Genomic DNA, 20,900 nt, shown 5'->3' with positions numbered 1-20,900 from the left:
TGTGCGTGCACCACAGTCATCTCTCTGGGTGTGTTCCTGACAGTGTGAGAGGTGGTGCCCCAGGTCAAGCCTCTTAACATGCCCATGGATGAAGTCTGTCTGTGCGCCAGACTGGCTTAGGGGTTGGGGGAGGACAACCTGAACTCTACAAATGGATTTATATCCGATAATCGGACTACAGGGGCAATTGCAACCATTATTACCAATGAACTTTTATCCTAAAGAGTTAACATGATGAAAGTTTGCATGGAAGCATTGAATACACTTTTAAAGCCTCTTGAAAGCCTGGCCTCGAAGAGTAAACAAATCAATTTATTATATCAAAGTTGGGTGTCTTTAATACGCTTTTACAAAAATCTGATTGAAAATAAATCTTGATAAGTATTCTAATACTTGGATTCAAAAAGCCTTTCATTTGAAAGGACTGTGTGGGCGTGGCCATATCAAACTGTCTCCATGGCAACAGTCAATGTTTTTGTAGAACGTTTCGGGCAGAGACCTATCGTGATTGGTTCAGAACACTTACTGTGTCTGAGGAACCAGAGCATAGCCATGCTTCATCCAAACCAAATTTCTGTAAAGTCTATCAAATGACAATAGAATAATAAATAATAAAAGTTAGCTTACTATCATGCAACAAACTCCCACAATGACATACTGTACAAGGAGTTTGTGGATTCGTGTTAACAGGGGCTTTAAGCACAAACTAACTTGTACTTGTTATTTACCCAGTCTTGGTCACAGGGGGTAGATGAGTGATCTGTGCCCGATGCAGCGCAGCTTTTGAACACACCCTGGCAGGTAAAGGGATAAGGGCGTGTCGTGTCTCAACCAGCCCTCAGGACAACACTCATTTTCCCATGCATGCAAGCACCACTCCCTTATTGTCAACACAGCACTGGAAAACAGAGGATGCCATTTTTCTCATATGGCTATTATGAAGAGAGAGCAAAATAGTTGTTTGACGTTAACTAGGTGACACTCGATACTCTCCTGTTATAGGATCTTCATTGTGTCATCACGAGTCTTCCGATACAGTCTGATTAAAAAAACCTTGATCTGAAATGCAGTTTTAAAGACATCTTGTTATATAATTGGTTTCTCTTTGAGTTGCGATATTGTCTCGACATCCTCTCTACACTCAAATGAGTGATCCTGATAAATGAGGAGAGCACTGCAGTTTCACCACAATCTCATGCGGGGAGATCTGAACAGGTGGTCTCTTAGCAACAGCATGCCATTATATTCTTATGTGTTTCTGTCATATCATTGTGCTAAAAGACTTGGCAGTTGGTGAAGGGGGCTGGATAAGGCAAGTGAGGAAAAGCTACTGAGAGGGAGGTTACATTGTGTGTTTCATAAGGAGATAGAAGGAAAGTGATGAACCCTGTCATAATTGAAGAAAACACAGCTTCATAATAGGTCCATTTTGTGTCCAGTGTGAACCAGCCCCGTGTGTTGAATCCCTGTGGTCTTGCATTAAGAAGTGATTGAGAGTCACTGGAATGAAGACGCCATCCATCACTTTATTAACCCCGTTTTTTTTCGCGCAATACTATATCACATCAGGCGCCACTTGCTTTTTTATAATAAGCAATTTAATGGAGTTTTTAAAATGACTTCAGCTCTGCCTTCCGGAAGATAGTGTTTCTTCAACAAGTGTATGCCTTGCTGTTGCCCAGGGCCTTGGAGAGATTGCATTATGCACTGCAGGAGATATCATAACATTCATTGCCGGTGAGATGTGTTCCCTGTGCCTTTTGACTGTGATGCAGAGAGAGAGAGAGAGAGAGAGAGAGAGAGAGAGAGATTGAGAGAGGGAGAGAGAGAGAGAGAGAGAGAGGACTATTGCTCCACACACCCACCTTCTCTGCACGTCCGGGGGCGAATGCTTTCAGAGACATTCTCTATTTTTCTTTTACTTATCACGGCTTTTTCAAGGACTGAGACTGGAGATGCTATGTGCTGAATTCAAGGCTACACTGTGTATTGACAACGAAGAGGCTTTGTTAGCCACAGCTGACGAAAAAAAAAAAAAAAGCTTTATTCGAAGTCACCTTGTTCACATGGTGGCCATCGTCCAAAAAATATCACACATCCATCACATAAACTGGCCCACGTAAGGATGTTCATTTGCTTTGATAGAGAGCGTTAACATGATTTATTGTGGGGGTGAAAAAGAAAAGGGAGATGCAGGGAGTGGGGAAATAAATGGAGACATTCCAAGTCCTTGTTTGAAATAGTCCTTTAATTACTATGGAGGGTTGAAGCTGTAATTACACAGACTGAAAGAGACACACAGAAGCAGAAACAGAACATTTCAGTTGTAGGACTGTGGTTTGCAGTGGACAATGGCCTTACATGTATGGAGCATGGGCTATACACAACATGCCTGTGGCCAGCGCTGGAGCATTTGGCCACACTTTAACCCGCTGCCCTAGCTGAGTACAGACCAGTCGCACTATCGTACAGCAATTTAAAATTTGGGCTTCCATACCCAAATGGTCCGAACGGTCGTTTGGTGGACAAGTGCCAGGCAGTGAAGGTCTGCCATGATGTAAAGTGATTAAAACAACAGACACTACTTTCATGTGGCTCTGTGTATTTCCAGTCCCAGCGTAAATTCAAATTTACATTTGCATCTCCTATTGAAGTGATATTCTTACTTGCCCCCTGTATAAATTGACAGCATACTGTATATGTATGCACATTTTGTCAGAAGCATCAGTGTGAAATAGACAGCCGGTGAAAAATATCACCACCTCCCATGCTGCATTCAAAATGATTGAGCACAAGGAACCAGCGCTTGTAGAACCTTGAAATAGGAGAAGTAAAACTAAAAGTTTTTGGGATTACATTTGTTAATCAGTAGATACATAGTTAACTGTCTGTTTTTGGACTGTTGAGAAATGGGAATGGTGCATGGAAGGAGGCCCTCGCGCAGTACATCCATAATTCATCCCTTTACTGAAAGCTTTAAAGCTGCTGTGAAAAATGTGTATTTGTAACAAACTGAAACCAAATTCTTCACGGCAGTCCTTTCTGAACTCCTGTTACTTGAGGGATGGATGGGTCAGAACATGTTTTACACAGTGAATCACAGTAATGCTCCTTCAACCCAAATGAATGAGTCTTCTGCTGGGCATAGACTTGAAGCTATAGCAAAGAAGTCACGGTCTTGGTTGCTGTGGTAACCAGCGCCCATGTTGAGTAGCTGATGTGTGTGTATGTTGTGCATCTTGCGCTTATATATCAATGCTTATACTATTATTTGCAATGTGGAATGCAGCTCCAGCATGATTATGCAGGAAACTGTACATTGTTTTCTGATGTGTAAAGTCAACAGACCACAGCGAATGAAATGTCTCCATGTCTTTTTTTCAATCCCAATGTACCAGGAGCTCACAGACCAATCTTCCTCCTACCTGTTTGCGTTTGCATGCCACACTAGCCCCGCTAGCAGGGTGCACATTTAGTTTGCATGGCAGTGACAGGAGTGGGCATGCAAGTAGACACATGTTAGTAAGAGAGGTGATTCAAGATGTATGGTAATGGGGGGGAGGGGGGGGGGGGGGGGTGCTTCCTTTTGCAATAGCCAAATTGACTTGGTTAGCATTGCTCTTGGCCAATAACAAATCATGCTAAAGAGACCCAAACGCCTCAATGCACTGCTAAATTTAAGAAAACTGAATCTGCCATGTTGGCATTACCCCATTTTATTCAGTTTGTGTTTGCATGTTGTAAGCATCTGTAACATAGGAGCAATACCTGAAACTGTCAGTATTAGCTAGCATCAACAATACAAAATGAATTGCCTGTCACTCAGTGGAGTTATAAGAAGAAGAACCTCTTTGATGTGCTCCGTATGGATCCATTCATCGCCTGTGTGTTGACATGACTGATCATGTGCACTATACTCTGAGACACTTCTAAAACAAAGGAACATGAGAGCTGTTCTGTACAGTGACGTTTGCCTTCCTTCAATACACATCTTGCAGAGGACACAAATTCCCTGCGTTCCAAATCACTCACTTTTTCTTTTTACTACATACTAAAGTACAGAAGAGTTTTAGGGCCACACAGGAGAGGAAAGAAATCTGATAAGGACATTGTTTTATTCATTATGTCAAGAAATATCAAGTATAAAGACGAATACTCAAATGCTTTTGGAGTTAGTGGGGCATCTAGGTGTTTTCAGTATACTACAATTGACGTGCATGTATTGGGACACCCTAAATCTTTTTCTGGCATACTAAATGGTAGGGAAGTATGGGGATTGGAACGCAGGGATATTCACATGGTATTCTCTGCAGTCTACTGCACTATTAGTAAATCTTTAGGTATGCAAGAAGGTCAAACCTCTTCATGGCATCTGATGAAAGTGGACCCGGACTTTGCTCAAAAAATAAGCACGTGAAGGTCTGTGTATTCAGTGAAAATGTGTGTACTTTAGAACGGGTCTCTAACCTGTGTTGCAGGAAGAGGTTGGCTGCGTTCCTTTCACTTGAACAGTAACTTTGCAGTGATTGTATACCCAATTGTACTGCACATCAGCAGCTGGTCATGAAAATGAGTATGCCAGTAAATCAAAACACTGCCTTGAGTTTATTATAGAGCAGGGTTTTTAAATTAAACCAGGGCACTTCTGGGGGAAATGTAATAGCATTTGTATGGAATGCAGCCTCTCACAAGTGGCTGTTGTCTTTCCAACAGAGCGTCCAAACATGACATTCTCAGTTACAACAGCAGGATGATAGTTTAAAAAATATATAAACAATTTGTGATGAGCCATAACATAAAGGAAAAACCCACCCATACTCCACAAACAAATACTGTTTGAAGTTGAACAAATATTTATTTTAGTTAAGTAAACCATATGTATTCAATAATACATTCCATTCGTACTCCCCATTTTTAACAAATAACTTTCTTCAGTTTTTTTAATGTCACATTTCCCAGAATATCCTTACCATACATGTCAAGTATTTTCACTTGCTTGTTCCTACATGTACTTTCCAATTTGTGTCATGCTCCTGAAGTCAGCATGATGCATCTTTGGTTAGTCCGACCTGGATTCTCAGCTAAGAGTGTGATATGCACAATGAAGGCTAACCAAAGTAGAACAGGTGAATGGAAATGTTTGGATGTTATATTATTTCTGACTCCTGAGTCCTGGCACAAATCTGTATGGAGCCAGTCTACTGCAGCATCACATGAACCCACACCTTTGTTTTACCAGTGAAACTATTGAAGTAATGCAGACATTACTCACATGCCATGTTCATAAGGGTGGACATACTTCTTTCCTGGGGGGGGGGGAGGGACTGTGGATTCAGCTGACCTACACAGTGAGGTACATGCAGAGAGTCAATCGCTTTGCAATCCCAAAGCTGCCCATGCAGAGGCAACACTAAGTGCCTTTTGAATTTCACCTTATTCAAAACTAGGCCATGTTTGTGCATGTTGACATGTCGCAAAGTTCCTTCAGGAAATGGTTGCTTATACCTCTTGCTTACTGGATTTATTTTAAGCACACAGGTAATGCCACTTGCTTTATCCTTTCCCCCTTATATAACGGCAAAACAGGTCACGGCACGGTTAGCAAGTTGTCTCTTTAAGAAACGCAGCTGAAGCCTTTTTTCAATGCAGTTGTTTGTGCCACTACAGGGTTTCCTCCTCCAATCTGTTTAGCCCAGGTGGTGAGAGAACCCATATCCAGACGTGTCTCTTTCCTCCATCCATCCTTGTTCCTTATCAATTAGCAGATGAAAGCCGACAGGCGATAATGGCTGACTTATTTGCTCCTGGCCCAGTAATTAGTTTATGCTATAAAGGTTTGAGCTGTCCTGCAGCTGACTGACTGACAACCCATCCTCAACTCCCACTGCTCCTTATTAGGAAACAAGTCTTAACTGTGCGACTGTCCATCCGCACATTATCCTCTTTCTTTTACATTGTTCCCTAGTAAGCACATCAGTAGGCTGGGCTGCCTCTGCCGCCTGTCACCCCATGACATGTCCTCACTGTCCACACAATGACGGTATTGGGATTTGTGTGGACTGTGGTGATGTGGCTTATGATCCAGGGCATTTTTTCAGGCCTGTGGCTGGTTGCCGTGTAGAGGAGGGAGAGAGGAGCAGGAGGAACAGATGATTGGCTTCTTGGCTCCTGATTACGTGTGATTCCCCCTGGTTATAATCAGCTGGTGTTACTTTGAAATGATCCCCTTTGCATGTCATTAGAGTGTGCGTGCGCGTGTGCGTGTGCGTGTGCGTGTGCGTGTGCGTGTGTGTGTGTGTGTGTGTGTGTGTGCGTGCGTCCAGCAGTCTGAATCAACAATCTCTTTCATATGCACTGACCTTGTTTCAATTGCGACTTCCCACACCAAGGAAGAACTCATTTGGTTAGGGCAAAGGGAGAATTTGTTCTTAATAATTTTTTCTGCAGACTTCTCCGAATTGTGCCTGTCCCTCCTCACATTGTCAAACACATTTCATTCATTTTGTATAGTGGACATTTTATCTCTCTGTTTCCTAATTCAATTATCCGGTGTCATTTCCTGATAATGAATTCATTCAGTCCTCGTGTATGCAGTCACAAAATGGACAGCTTTGCCCTCTCCGTAAAGAAAGACATTGAGCTGTGACATGTTTCTCATGTTATTATTTCTTTAATTGAAAGATGATACAGTGGAGTGTTTGAATCCAGAGGGACGTACATCACATGATTATACCATTGTTTCATCATCACTTTTTCATATTCAATCCATCTCTCTCTCTCTCTCTTTCTCTTTCTCTCTCTCTCTCTCTCTCTCTCTCTCTCTCTCTCTCTCACTCTCTCTCTCTGTGTGTCACGTAACTTCAAGTGCCTCCTGGCCCCATTTCCCAATTAGCCTTTCACAATTAGGGTAACAATGTAGTACAAGAGGACTGGGATGCCAAATTTAGCAACAATGGGAAAAAGAAGAAGGAAAAACTACCACACTGACTCTTTCTCCTTCCCTCCACTCCCCCTTGACTGCATCATGTCTCTGAATTGTATATGCTCCTTTATATAATCGTCATATCTATGGCTAATCTTGTAATTCTCTTTCGACAGAGTTGTGAAAAATAAGTTTAACTGCATGCATTTTCTGTGAGTGTTATTGAGGGGTGTGTGTGTGTGTGTGTGTGTGTGTGTGTGTCAGCTACCTTTGGCCTCTTCAGTGGGAGAGTGTGCCGTAATGATGCTGCACTGGGATTTGCTTTGTTATGTAATCCTCCCACCAGCACCACTCATTTTATTTTATTTCAACAAAGCCTTGTATTAATGTGTGTGTGTGTGATTTGCACACATTCATGTGACCCTGGTCCTGAGATGCACTCTACATCAGAATTATGCAGAGAGAGAGAAGAAGCATTAAAGCATAAGCATGTCTCAAGCGAGGCCCTTGTGGGATGGCTCTTTTATCTTCCCACAGGCTGAGAGAGAGCGGGGATACCTTCTCATCCGCGCGCTGCCTTTGCTTGAAGATTGGGATTCTCCCCCAATTATGTTCCTATATCCCTCGACTGTATTAGACTAACACAGCCAGATGGTAAATACAGGGAGCTGATTTAAACATGAGTGTGCTGTTCAAAGTAGTTCACACAGTAGCTCATTCTGCCATCTCTTCATGGTAGCTTTGGCATACGTTTATGTAAAACAATAAGCTGAAACTGTGTCCTATGTGAGGAGCAATCAGCGGTGTATTCAAGCATCTATATACCAATAATAAACTGTTTTATCCTCCTTCAGGCACACATGTTGTATTAAGAAAATAATTTCCTCCGCAAAGTGTCATTGTGTATAGTATACCTGTGAGCAGCTGAGCTGGTGCACAGTCAACTTGCAGAGAGTCAGTTTAGCTTGAGAGTTATAGACCCAGTGTCAGGGGAACCTAATGGGGAGGATGCTGACCTGAGATCAGTCAGCCAATTGCCATGGGAACCTGATTAACACCTACCAGGCTGTATTTGTGCTTACTGTTGTTACTCATTTACATTTTCTCTGCCACAAAAAATAGCTTTTTCTTGACATATAATCATAAACTGATTGTTTTGTGTTTGTCATTGCTCAGATCAAACAATCTATCTTAAAAGATCACCTTGGGTAGCAAGACATTCTAAAATAACCACTATCTATAAAAATAACAATTAATTGGACAATTAATCAATAATGACAATAATAGTTAGTTGCAGACTAACACTGTCTATTTAAAGGTTCAGTAAGCGGAATGGTCAGTTTAGCTAACTTCCTGTCAGTTACTGCAGTTAGCAGTCCCCTCCACGTCAATACATTAATGCACTGTGGTCTTCACGCAGCGAGTTATCTAGCATCATCTCAGATCAGTTAGTGTGATAAAACATGATAAAAACCATCAAAACAGACATTGGGAAGGATTTTTACCTGCTCCGCCATTGTAGGCGCATACACATTCACCCATCTGTCGCTCTGCACGTGCACCGCCAGTGAGACGGGTGCCGGTTTGTAGCGTTCTCTCTTCTGATTGGTTATCAGTAGTGGGATCCCCGAAAAGTTTGTTTGCAGATTACATGCAGAGCGGGTGACTGAGAGATCGGCTTTATGAAACGTGCACACTATATAAGTGATCACTGTATGAATAAAGAGCGATTTAACACTTATAACATAAATAAATCGCTTACTTCACCTTTAATGTTTATAAAATGTATTATGTTTATTGACCCATGTTAATATTATCAGCACACGTGAAGCATTTGAGTTAAAATAGGCCAGGATACACTTTAGCAGTTGGCAATGCTAAATGGACTTGACTTATATAGCGCTTTTTAGCTGATTTGATTTTTTAATTTGTACATTGGTAACGAGTCACTACTGATAATTTTTAATCTGATTCAGATAATGTTGTATTGGCTTCAGATGCGAACATGGAGAGGCATAGTAAAATAGTTGCTGTCGGTAATCAAGTTATGAGTGGGCTATGTCTGACTCATTGGTATTTCTACTGTAGGTGGGTTATGCTGCACTCAAGCCATGCACTTGAACTGTTAGTCCTGAGTGGAGACACACACACACACACACACACACACACACACACACACACACACACTGTCAAATCCTAATCTTTGCTCTCATTAAAAAAAAGGGCAGGCAGCAAAATGAAGGCAAACACAAAAAATGCTAAAGTCTACAAGAAGATGAGAGGCATGTGATTTTCCGGATGAGGTGCCGGGGTTGTCTCGTGTTGACACTGGTGGCACCTTGCCATATTATTCTGGATTCAGGGCAGAGGTATTTTAATAAGTGTTCTCCTCCTGCAGTATTGATGTAGAGACTGCTGCTGCAGCAGTGTTGTGCTTGTCTCTCTGTCCCCTGGCTGTTCCTGACTAGCCGACTGGGGACCGGCTAATTGGAGGAAGCCCTGGAGGAGCACAGGGAAGGACACTGTAGAGAAATGATAGGAATGGGGGGTAGGGAGGGGCGCTGGATGTCGAGTATCATGCGTTCGCTGCATTTATGTACTCCTGCCTGCAGCTTACCATGACAGTGTATCCATACAGTAACAAAGCAAATATATGCTTCCATGACAAAGGTGTGTGTGTGTGTGTGTGTGTGTGTGTGTGTGTGTGTGTGTGTGTGTGTGTGTGTGTGTGTGTGTGTGTGTGTGTGTGTGTGTGTGTGTGTGTGTGTGTGTGTGTGTGTGTGTGTGTGTGTGTGTGTGTGTGTGTGTGTGTGTGTGTGTGTGTGTGTGTGTGTGTGTGTGTGTGTGTGTGTGTGTGTGTGTGTGTGTGTGTGTGTGTGTGTGTGTGTGTGTGTGTGTGTGTGTGTGTGTGTGTGTGTGTGTGTGTGTGTGTGTGTGTGTGTGTGTGTGTGTGTGTGTGACAAACAAGGCTCTCTACCTGCATTTACAGTAAACTTGGTCTAATGATATACAGTAGCAGTAATTTTTCTGTCTTATGCCTGATAAACTATGGCCCACCACAGCATCATATAGTATGTTCATTAGTAGAATCTGCAGAGGCCTGTTCTCTAGCAACCATAATGAGCCTGTCTGTCCATCATCTGATGCTCTCTAGGGTAACTATATGCATCCATTCCCCATCAATGCAAATTTTCACAGTGTTTTAGTCCACGAGTACCTCTCCCACTACTCTGCCCTCACCCCCCATGCCTGGACTAGTTCTCACTGTAAGAGGGCATGGTGTGGGTGGAGGAAACCCACTCGTGCCATCATTTACATTCAGGACGACCATTAATGTTGTCCAAAGATGTGATAGGAGACGGATTTTGTGCAAGCCGAGGGAGGTTTGTGAGCGTGTCGGAAAGAGAGCTTGAAAAATGAGAGAGAGAGAATGAATAGAAGAAGATGTAAGTCTATCTTTTCTGCCCTTGACCGAGCTCTGCTCTGATAAGTGAAGCCACCACCTACCATCTATCTCTTGTCTTCTCTTTCAGACCATCATGGAGCAGTTCAACCCCTGCTTACGGAACTTTGTTGCCATGGGGAAGAACTACGAGAAGGCCCTGGCCAGTAAGTCCTTTTTAAAAAATAAATGTATTGTGTATTTTTCTCTGTGCTTTAAGCAGCAGGTTTATAGGCACTCGGCCAATCCAGCACTCTCTCTCTCTGTCTCTTTGCCTCGATGTGTATCTATCAGTGTTTCCCCTACCATTATACAGGCCTGGCGGCCCCGCCAGGCCAGCGGGTCCCCCGCCAGGCCAACAGCTGCCCAAAAAAACAATTTTTTTTTTAAATTTAGGGGAGAGTGGCCTAAGTTGTGCATTTTGGAAGTTGTGCCACCCCTGGTTTCTAGAAAACCGTGGATATATATGTGACCACATATTTAAGAAGAGCCATCCATTTGACTCATCCTGTAAAGAAGGGAGACACAAGGAATAAGATATAAGCACATTTAAGCTCAAAAAACTGTGTTTTGCCTTTCAAAGTAAAATTTCCATGATCAAGGTTTTTTGATTATTGTGTCTGAACAATTATATACAAGTTTGAAAACATTTGACACATGTTTTAGTGCTTTGGTATGCTACATTTTGAGTCTATACAGTTAGCACGATGTCAGTCCTAAATTGCTGCTTCATGCTTATTATCCAAATTTCTGGGATTAGGGTGATTTGTGCCAAAGGGCCTAGGTGAGTTATCTTTAAGTAACTAAAATGTATTTATAAAAGCTCATGTATGACAGTTTGCACTGTCCAAAGTGCTGTACATAGTGCATTCAGTAGGTAAACAATGAAGGTAAAATAACAATAACCAAAATAAAAGACGCAAAGCCCATACATCCACATAAACACAGATAGTAGTGCAGAGGTAAGATAGTTAATGGGGAGGAAACACCAGGGTGTACATATGGGTTTTGAGCCTTGATTTAAAGGCAGAAATGTAGGGGGAATCACATTTGTCAGGGGGCAAATGTGATTCCCTGTGTTCCAATACCCATACCCATATCCAATACCCATACTTCCATACTACTGTATATACAATTGTAGTATGCTGAAAATACATAAATGCCCCACTAACTCCAATAGCATTTTGGAGTATTCGTCTTTATTCTTGACATTTCTTGACATAATGAAAAAAAAACTTCCTTATCTGATTTTTTTTTATCTCCTGTGGCCCTTAAACTCTTCTGTACTTTAGTATAGTGTAGTAAAAAGAAAGAGTTTGTGATTTGGAACGCAGGGTCGGTGTAAAAAGCAACAGATGCACAGAAACCGAGTGACTCCCACCTGCCTAACAGTCTGGAACCAAGCAACCTGCTGTATAAGTGGCCTGACATAGTGACTCAACGAGGACAATGTAGGTGCAGGAAATGATCATTGTCCTTGACAAGAGATGTGTGGGTCTTCGTCCTCTCTTCTAAACTGAAGGATGAGTGATGGATCAGCAGCTCTCGGATCAGCCCCCTCCCTTACCAATGGCCTGCCTGCCTTGTGAATCAGACATGTGCTAATCCTCTCTTGTCTGTCTGCGTGGGCCCCTCACCACACATTTCATTAGACAGAAGCAGTAAAGTATCGCTATAGATCCAGCTTATTTTCTCAGTCGTCCTTCTGCTGCACACACACACACGCACACACACACACACACACACACACACACACACACACACACACACTCACACACTCACACTCACACCCTATGCAGCAGCAGCAACGGCAAGAAGAAAGTGTCTGTTGATCGGGGATCCCATTTGAAAATCTGCCTTTGCTCTTGCTCGCACAAGCCCCTATCACACATGTGCAAACTTGCACGCACACACACACACACACACACACACTTGCTCACATTTTCCACATCAAGGCATTTCGGGAGGGTGTGTTTGGCATGACAATGAGAAATCAGTGGTGACGCTTGGGAAGGTTTCTTCTCTCACTTCTCAGGTATTCCCCCATGTAGCCAAGGAGAGGAGAGAGCACAGGCCGTCTCTACCGCCTTTGACTCGGCTTGTAATTGGGATTAGCATTAGCATATGTCTACCCAGCTTTGTGAGACTTCCCCTTTAGCGCTGGCCTGCATGCATCTCTCTCTGCTGGAATTAGTCTGCCCATGGCCAGGCTATTGTTGTAAGTGTGTTGCTCACCTGGCAGCTGTCTTAGCCAGGCACATGGACCCATCTGTCACCTGGATTGACCGCGCTGTTGAATTCACCTCTGAAAAGCAGCGGCCATTATTATTCACCAGGAGATGGACTGATTGTTTAGCTGTATGACGTGTGATCTTTTGTTAAGCCAGCACGGCAGCAGTTTGTCGGAATAATAGGGACAGAGGTGGATATCGATTCAGTGCAACCAGGACCAGTGGCGGCCTTAACGATCTGGGGGCCCGTTTCAAGACCTAGTGTGGGGCCCCCCACTTTTTTTTATTTTCTTTAATTTTTTTAACACACATTTCTTGTGAATGCTGTGCATGCTGCCCACAAAAAGAAAACAGATTGTAGAATCCAGTTGGTTCGTAGACGGTTTTTGAGATGATGGGCCACTGGGTGCAGACTCTTAAAGGGCCCCCCCACTCCTACCTATCCAGTCAGGTACACTGACTTTTCCGCACATATACAATTAATGGTAAAAACATATTAAGGAAGTCAGTGTTTCTCAAAGGATTTAGGCAAGGCAAGGCAAGTTTATTTATATAGCACAATTCAAACACAAGGCCACTCAAAGTGCTTTACAGGGGCAAGATTAGAATACATAAAACACATTAGAAGACATTTAAAAGCGAATGAAAAGAAGTAAAACATTTAAATTAAATAAAAAGTACAGGTTAAAATGGAAACGGAAAAGTCTTCAGACTCGATTTAAAAGAACCGAGGGTTGCAGCAGACCTCAAGTTTTCTGGGAGTTTGTTCCAGATATTTGGTGCATAAAAACTAAAAGCTGCTTCTCCTCGTTTAGTCCTAACTCTTGGGACTGTAAGTACACCTGTCCCAGACGACCTAAGGGCTCTGGACGGTTCATAACGTATCAGCAGATCAGTAATGTATTTTGGCGCTAAACCATTTAGTGCTTTATAAACCAACATCAGTATTTTGAAATCAATTCTTTGAGTGACAGGAAGCCAGTGTAAAGACCTCAGAACTGGGGTAATGTGATCCACTTTTTTGGTCCTAGTGAGGACTCGAGCAGCAGCGTTCTGAATTAGCTGAAGCTGTCTGATAGATTTTTTTGGAAGGCCTGCAAGGACAGTTACAGTAGTCAAGTCTACTAAAGATAAATGCATGGACAAGTTTTTCTAAATCTTGCTGAGACATAAGTCCTTTAATTCTTGATATGTTTTTAAGGTGGTAGTATGCTGACTTATTAATTGATTTAATGTGTTTCTTGAAATTCAAGAAGTAAGGGATACTGTGGGAGGGACCCTGGTCCTTGTTGGGGGGTCCGGGGGCATCCTCCCCCGTAAGAAAATGTGTGCCTTTTGAATTAAAATGCATCAATCTGGTGCACTTTGAGGGGAAAATTTAGAGGCTATATCAAATCCTGAGATGCAGAAGGAACATTATTTTTCAGATTTTTCTTAATGAGGCAGCACTCTTTACTCTGCAACTGTAAAAACAGTAGATTGGTCTGCAGACTCATGTTCTATGACTCATGTTCTATGATGGAGAGACTCATTTCAACAGATAAAGGGTGGATAGCTACTTTGTATGAACAGTATAGAATTTACACATATAAATCATATTCCCGTATGTGTGTGGGGGCCCTAAAGGCTCATCATGAAGCCCCTTAGACAGAGCTACTAATGCTGTTTTCTTATGCTTTTGTATTTCTCCCCTACTAGTTGAGGGGCCCATGATGATTTATTTCCTTATATTTAGGCTTATTCCTTTCTGGACCCTGTTATTGACATGAGTGACTGAGCTCTTTGACAATGCGACATGAAAAGTTATGAGCTTAGGGCTCCCTGAGGCCCCTGGGCCCGGTAACATGCTCAAGAATTATTTATCATACGGGAGGGAAGCGGAGTCATGGCTGCTAATAGTATTTAACCTCACATTGTTTTTGTGTAAAAGGGTCAAGTGTGTGTGTGTGTGTGTGTGTGTGTGCGAACAAGCAGGTGTGTGTTTGCACAAATCAGTGTTCTATGCAATGTGCATACATGCGGCAGTTTCATTGCGTGACCCCTTGAGCGCTGGGGGGGAAAGAAAAACTAATTACTCAAGCATTTAGGAAAACCCATTAGATTATAGGCAATTAGAGTTTCATTATTACACCTTCACTCATAGCAGCTACAGGGGAAGACTCCTTTGAACCATAATAATCCAAGTACTAGTCAGCTGTCTCCCCCAGCAACGGTGTCACCCTGCTGGGCAGTGCTCAGAGTGGAAGAAGGAAAAAGACTAGTGGTGGTAACAGCATGTGGTTAATAGCGTTTTTTTTTGTTTGGCGGCAAATTTAGAATTTTAGTGCCCCATTTAGTCATATATCAAACAGAGCCGAGGTATAAAACAGTCCGACAAAATAGATTCTTAACACCAAGCATTATGTTTGTTTGTTTGTTTGTTTGTAACCTTTATTTAACCTCGAAAGATCAATTGAGGGGTGACCCTCTTTTACAATGACGTCGAGTACAGATACACAATATACAATGAGAATACATAACAAGTTTACACACACACACACACACACACACACACACACAGACAACAACAATTTAAAACATTCAGATCAATTGAATGAAATAAATAATAGCCTAATTAAAACAGTTACAAGTGTGGAGGGGTTGATTCAAAATAATACTTTTAAATTGGTTAACAGATATGAGTGTATTTATTTTAATTGTATGTTGTAGGCTGTTCCAGGAGTCAGGGGCACTATAGCTAAAAGCGGTTTTACCAAGCTCAGACCGGGGATAGGGGACATATAACATGATCATGTCAGTTGAGCGGGTTTGATAAAGCCCATCTGAAATAAGCAGCATTTCTGTCAGATAGAGTGGTAGCTTTCCAGTCAGAGCTTTATATATAAAAATATGCCAATGTGCATCACGTCTCTCCTTAAGGGAGGACCACCCAACCTTTTCATATAAAACACAATGGTGTGTATCATAAGCATCTCCTGTAATGAATCTCAAAGCAGAGTGAAATACAGAGTCAAGGAGTTTAAGGCATGAACGAGATGCATGCCGATAAACCACATCACCGTAATCAAGGACAGACATAAAAACTGCCTCAATAATCCTTTTCCTACTAAACAACGGGAAGGTAGCTTTATTCCTATAAAAATATCCAATCTTTTGTCGCAGACGACAGACAAGATTTTTTATGTGAAATGTAAAAGAGTTTTTCATCTAGCCAGATACCAAGGTACTTATATTCAGAGACTTTTTCGATCAAAGAACCGTTTACAGCATAGATGCATGCACTATTGTCTAAATCTCTAGCCCTAGAGAACAACATGAATTTAGTTTTAGTCTGGTTAAGGACAAGTTTAAGTGAAATAAGAGCATTCTGAAGAGCATTAAAGGACAGTTGCAGGTTCTCAATAGCTGACTTTGCAGAGTCAGCAACACAGTACAAGATGGTGTCATCAGCATATAAATGGATTTGACAACCACTGACAAGAGACACAATATCATTGATGTAGATGGTGAATAGTACCGGACCTAAAATTGAACCTTGTGGAACACCTTTGGTTATGGGTAAGAAACCAGATTGGATATTACCTAGCTTCACACATTGAGATCGGTCAGAAAGGTAATTACTGAACCAGCTACACGCATTTTCACTAATACCAATGTTAGCCAATTTATCTAATAGTAAAGAATGGTCTACTGTATCAAAGGCTTTACTGAGATCAATAAAGAGGGCAGCACAGTGATTACTATTATCTAAGGCAGAGACAATATTGTTAGTAACCAGAGTGATGGCAGAGATAGTGCTATGGTTAGTTCTAAAACCAGATTGGTGAACAGATAAAATAGTGTGACTTGAGAGAAATGTTTTCAATTGGTAATTAATAAGGGATTCCAGCGTTTTTGACAGACATGACAGTCTGGATATTGGCCTATAGTTATTAGGGTCAGTTTTTTCTCCCGCTTTATACAAAGGAAGGACACAAGCTGATTTCCAGATCCTTGGAATAACGCAGGAAGATATAGAAAGGTTAAAAATGTGGGTAATACACTCTGCAATTACAGGGGCAGAGAGTTGGAGAAAGAATGGGTCTAGGTTGTCTTCTCCAGTGGATTTCTTGGGGTCAATGCTTAAGAGAGCATCAAGAACCATACTGGAGGACACAGGAATAATAGAAAACTGAGGAACATCATTGGTGGTAGGCATATGAACCTGTTCAAGGGGTAGCTGGTTGTCTGCTAGAGAAGATCTAGAGTTGTCCTCTTTGAAGATATGGCCAGCAACATTAAAATGTCTATTAAAACCAGCGCAGATCTCGGTTTGATCGGTAATAAAACTATCATCAAATTTAACCTGAATTGGAATAGAAGCTGATGTAGCAGAGCTATTTTTGTTGGTTTTAACCACCTTCCAGAATTGTGCTGGGTTAGAATAGGTGTCTGTGATCAATTTTAAATAGTAGTCAGATACATTCTTCCTCACTAAGGATGTACATTTATTTCTTAAGGCTCTGAATGCAGTCCAATGTGAGGCGTTATTAGTACGTCTAGCAAGAGACCAGGCTTTGTTTCTAGTTCGGAGAAGAGATGTAAGTTCTGGACTAACCCAAGGACTGGATCTATCCTTAACTCTATACTTCTTAAAGGGGGCATGTGTATTTAAAATAGATAGAAAGGTGGAAATGAAAAAGTCTAAAGCTAGTTCGACATCAGGAATATGTCTATGTCTTTGAAAGCACACAAGTATGAAGTCTGACTCACTGTAATGTGGGTAATATATTTAGCCAAACAGTTTAACACACGGGGGGGGGGGGGAGGGTGACAAAGGAAGTGTTTCACTTTTTATCTTTAAAATTCTGGCATCAGTGAATGTGAAATGTAGTGGAAATATACTGAGACCCCCCCCCCCCCCCCTCTTAAGATTGACATATCATCATCATCATCATCACCTACCAGTCTTCCCCTTTCGTTAAACACTAAGCCCCGGAATGAAATAGAAACTGGAAACACTTTGTGTACTGTTTGGCTTCCCCCCCTCAATCAACAATTATCTGTCAGTAAATGATTTCCTCCTGCCAATCAAGCATGCAAAATGACAACAGGATGATATGGAGTGATTGCGTGGCCACATCAGCTTTGCCTGCTTTTCTGATGGCGAGAAGCCAACCTCTTTTTTGGTAGAGGTTGCACGACACTAACTTTTACTTTTTTAAAGCTGAAGTAAACAATTTATTTATGTTAATATAAGTGTTAAATCGCTCTTTATTCACACAGTGATCACTTATATAGTGTGCGCGTTTCATAAAGCCGATCTCTCAGTCACCTGCTCTGCATGTAATCGGCAAATAAACTTTTCGGGGATCCCACTACTGATAACCAATCAGAAGAGAGAACGCTACCAACCGGCACCCGTCTCACTGCCGGTGCACGTGCAGAGCGACAGATGGGTGAATGTGAATGCACCTAAATTGGCGGAGCAGGTAAAATTCCTTCCCAAGTGTTTTTTTATCATGTTTTATCACACTTATGGATCTGAGATGACGCTAGATAAGTAACTGCTTGAAGACCGCAGTGCATTAATGTGGTGACGTGGGGACGAGGGAGGGGACTGCTAACTGCAGTTACTGACAGGAAGTTAGCTAAACTGTCCATTCCGCTTACTGAACCTTTAATAACCAACCTGCTTTTTCTCTTTTGTTCTTGCTTTCTCTTTGTCTCTACAGGTGTGACGTTTGCGGCCAAAGGTTATTTTGATGCTCTGGTCAGGATGGGGGAACTGGCCAGTGAGAGTCAGGGAGCCAAAGATTTGGGTAAGTGACAGACATACCTGATTATCAAACTTTTTTTTTTTCTTCTTCTTCTTGGCGTTGGCCTCGGTCACGCCGCCCTTCAACTGCAGCATCAGCTCTTTGTACGCCCTCACATTCACACACACAACATATAACATATAACATAGGCCTTCTCTGTGACGATAAGTTGCGTTGGCAGAGAAATATGTCTGTTGATAGAGCATTTAGAATTGTTTCACTTTTTTACTTTGTTGTTGGATTGTGTACTGAAGGAATTTTCCTGTTTTTTCAATTATATATATATATATATATATATATATATAATATATATATATATATATACATATATATATATATATATAATATATATATATAATATATATAATATATATATATATATAATATATATATATATATATATATATATATATATATATATATATATATATATATATATATATAATATATATACACGCACACACGCACACACACACACAAAATATGGGCCTACATTTGTCAGAGCAATGTCATCGGAGAAAGAAATAGGTAACCATAGTGAATGCAGTACAGAGAGGAGGGAGCTGAACATCATTCATTCACAACAATATAGATGCTGGTAACATGTCCGTTATTCGACCGGAAGATTGATTTTTGAAAAGCCTGGTAGGAGTTTGAGTAATTGATACTGTGTGGTAAAATGTGTCTGTATACCAGGGGTTGGCAGTGTCACACCTTATGTGTCTGCCATGCCAATTAGTTGTGTGTGTGTGACTGTGTGTGTGTGTTTGCGCGCGTTTATGTTCAACAAACATACGAGGTCAATTGGAAAAGCAACACCTGGTCCTCTCGTACTGTGTAGTTACCTAGGTGATGACTGTCTCTGAGTCTGTCTGTGTTTGCTGTCACTGGCCCATGGGGAAATCAGCTCATGTTTGAAGAGATTCCCTTTGCTCTGATTGTGCTTTCGACCGCTTGATCTGCGTAGAGGTAGCTGTTGATTTGACGGGCGCCTTTTGTTGCGGTAGAGATACCAGATCCAGTTTGGGTTTCCTCCAGCCCAGGGCCAACAGGGACTGACATGAAAGTGCTCTCAGGATGTTTTATTCAGTAAGCGACCCTCTCTTTTTCTCTCTTTCTCTCTCTCTATCTCTCTCTATCTTGCGGTCTCTGTGAGGTTTTCCATCGACTCCAAAGTTTCCAGCGGGTATATACCTATGTTGAACTGAGCCCTCGCTTTACACTGGCGCACTTGTCCATGCCTGAACATGTATGTGCAAACAGACTGACAGCAAGGAATTTGATATCATATTTAAGGTAGTTGACTCACCCCTGCCCTGTATGTTGTTACACATATCTATGAAGTAAATACAAATGCTGTGTGTGTGTGTGTGTGTGAGTGACGTGTGTGTGTGAATACATTTACTTACCTCTTTCGTCACAACTATACGAGTGAGGGAACTGAAAGCTGATTCCATATTCCAAAGCCCTGCCTGGATATGATCTACAAGGGAATGGAGATTTTTTTTGATGACTCATTCTCTTTGTCATTGACTTCTCTGTCTTTTTTGTCTCTGGTTGAATTCATCAAGCGTCACCTTATTTTAAAGAGAGGTTGTCATGTAAGCTATATATATTAGCCTCTGTTGTTCATGTGCCAGCTACACCCAGCTACACTCCCCTCTGCTGCACGCCCACTGTGCGATACCCAAGGGAAGGACTGCTGTTGTTTTACTTTCCAGCCACCTGCTCCGTGACCCTTTGTGGAGTCCCCACCCTGAGGTCGGCGCCAGGCCCAGGACCTCCATGTCAAAGCACATGTAAAGAGGGCTGACCCAGAGCACACAGTTTCCTGTTTGGCTGCTGGTCCAAGCACAGAAATATCCATGGGAGGGGAAGAGGAGAGTATACTGGAAGGTTAGCTGAAACAAGCTACAGCCCCGTTTGATTCATGGATGTGAGATACTGCCACTTTGGAGGTGTCAGTCTTTATACATTTTCCAGAACTAGCTTTTAAATCCTGGTTTTGTCATTCTTGTTGTCCTTATTTTGCTTAAGCATTGTTGTGAGTATCTGAATTGATTCTAGTTTTTAAAAAGTGTGGTTTTCTACATAGAATGTTTGTAAGTTGCATGAAATGGAATAAGAGGAAGCAGGGGGGGTTCCCTCCCCTCCCGGCTATCAAGAAAAGAAAAGAAAAGAAAATAACAGAAATGAATTCAAACTTAACTTCTTAAGGGGCACCACACCTAGATTTAACTAGGAAATTGATTGCTTATCTAAATGCACTTAGGAAATCCAATGTATTATAAAATGAATAACTATAACCAAAACACCATATTGAGAGCTAGTAAGTCAAGGGAATTCTAAATGGAAGAGGATGGCAATGTTCATTATTATGCAATATTAAAGGAGCCAAGACAATTAAAACACACATATCTTATTTACATAAAGTAATATAAGCACATCAGGAAGCTTTTTTTGTGTGTTTGTGTGTGTGAGTGTGTGTGAGAGAGGGGGGACTGTAG

General features: G+C 41.7%; 1 protein-coding gene across 2 annotated transcripts in view; it reads left to right on the top strand.

Annotated features, from left to right (window-relative positions):
* LOC307262884 (BAR/IMD domain-containing adapter protein 2-like) overlaps nucleotides 1-20,900 on the top strand; it is a 69,353-nt gene that overhangs the window by 4,894 nt on the left and 43,559 nt on the right. For both annotated transcript variants that reach the window (XM_080043893.1, XM_080043894.1), the window contains exons 2-3: nucleotides 10,456-10,531; nucleotides 18,310-18,396. In XM_080043893.1, the coding sequence (XP_079900019.1) occupies nucleotides 10,456-10,531; nucleotides 18,310-18,396 (163 nt within the window). The remainder of the gene's footprint in view (nucleotides 1-10,455; nucleotides 10,532-18,309; nucleotides 18,397-20,900) is intronic.

The sequence above is a fragment of the Ammodytes marinus genome (assembly GCF_949987685.1).
Source record: "Ammodytes marinus genome assembly, chromosome: 16".
NCBI classification, from domain to species: Eukaryota; Metazoa; Chordata; class Actinopteri; order Uranoscopiformes; family Ammodytidae; genus Ammodytes; species Ammodytes marinus.
This window is presented reverse-complemented; position numbering and strand designations above follow the sequence as displayed.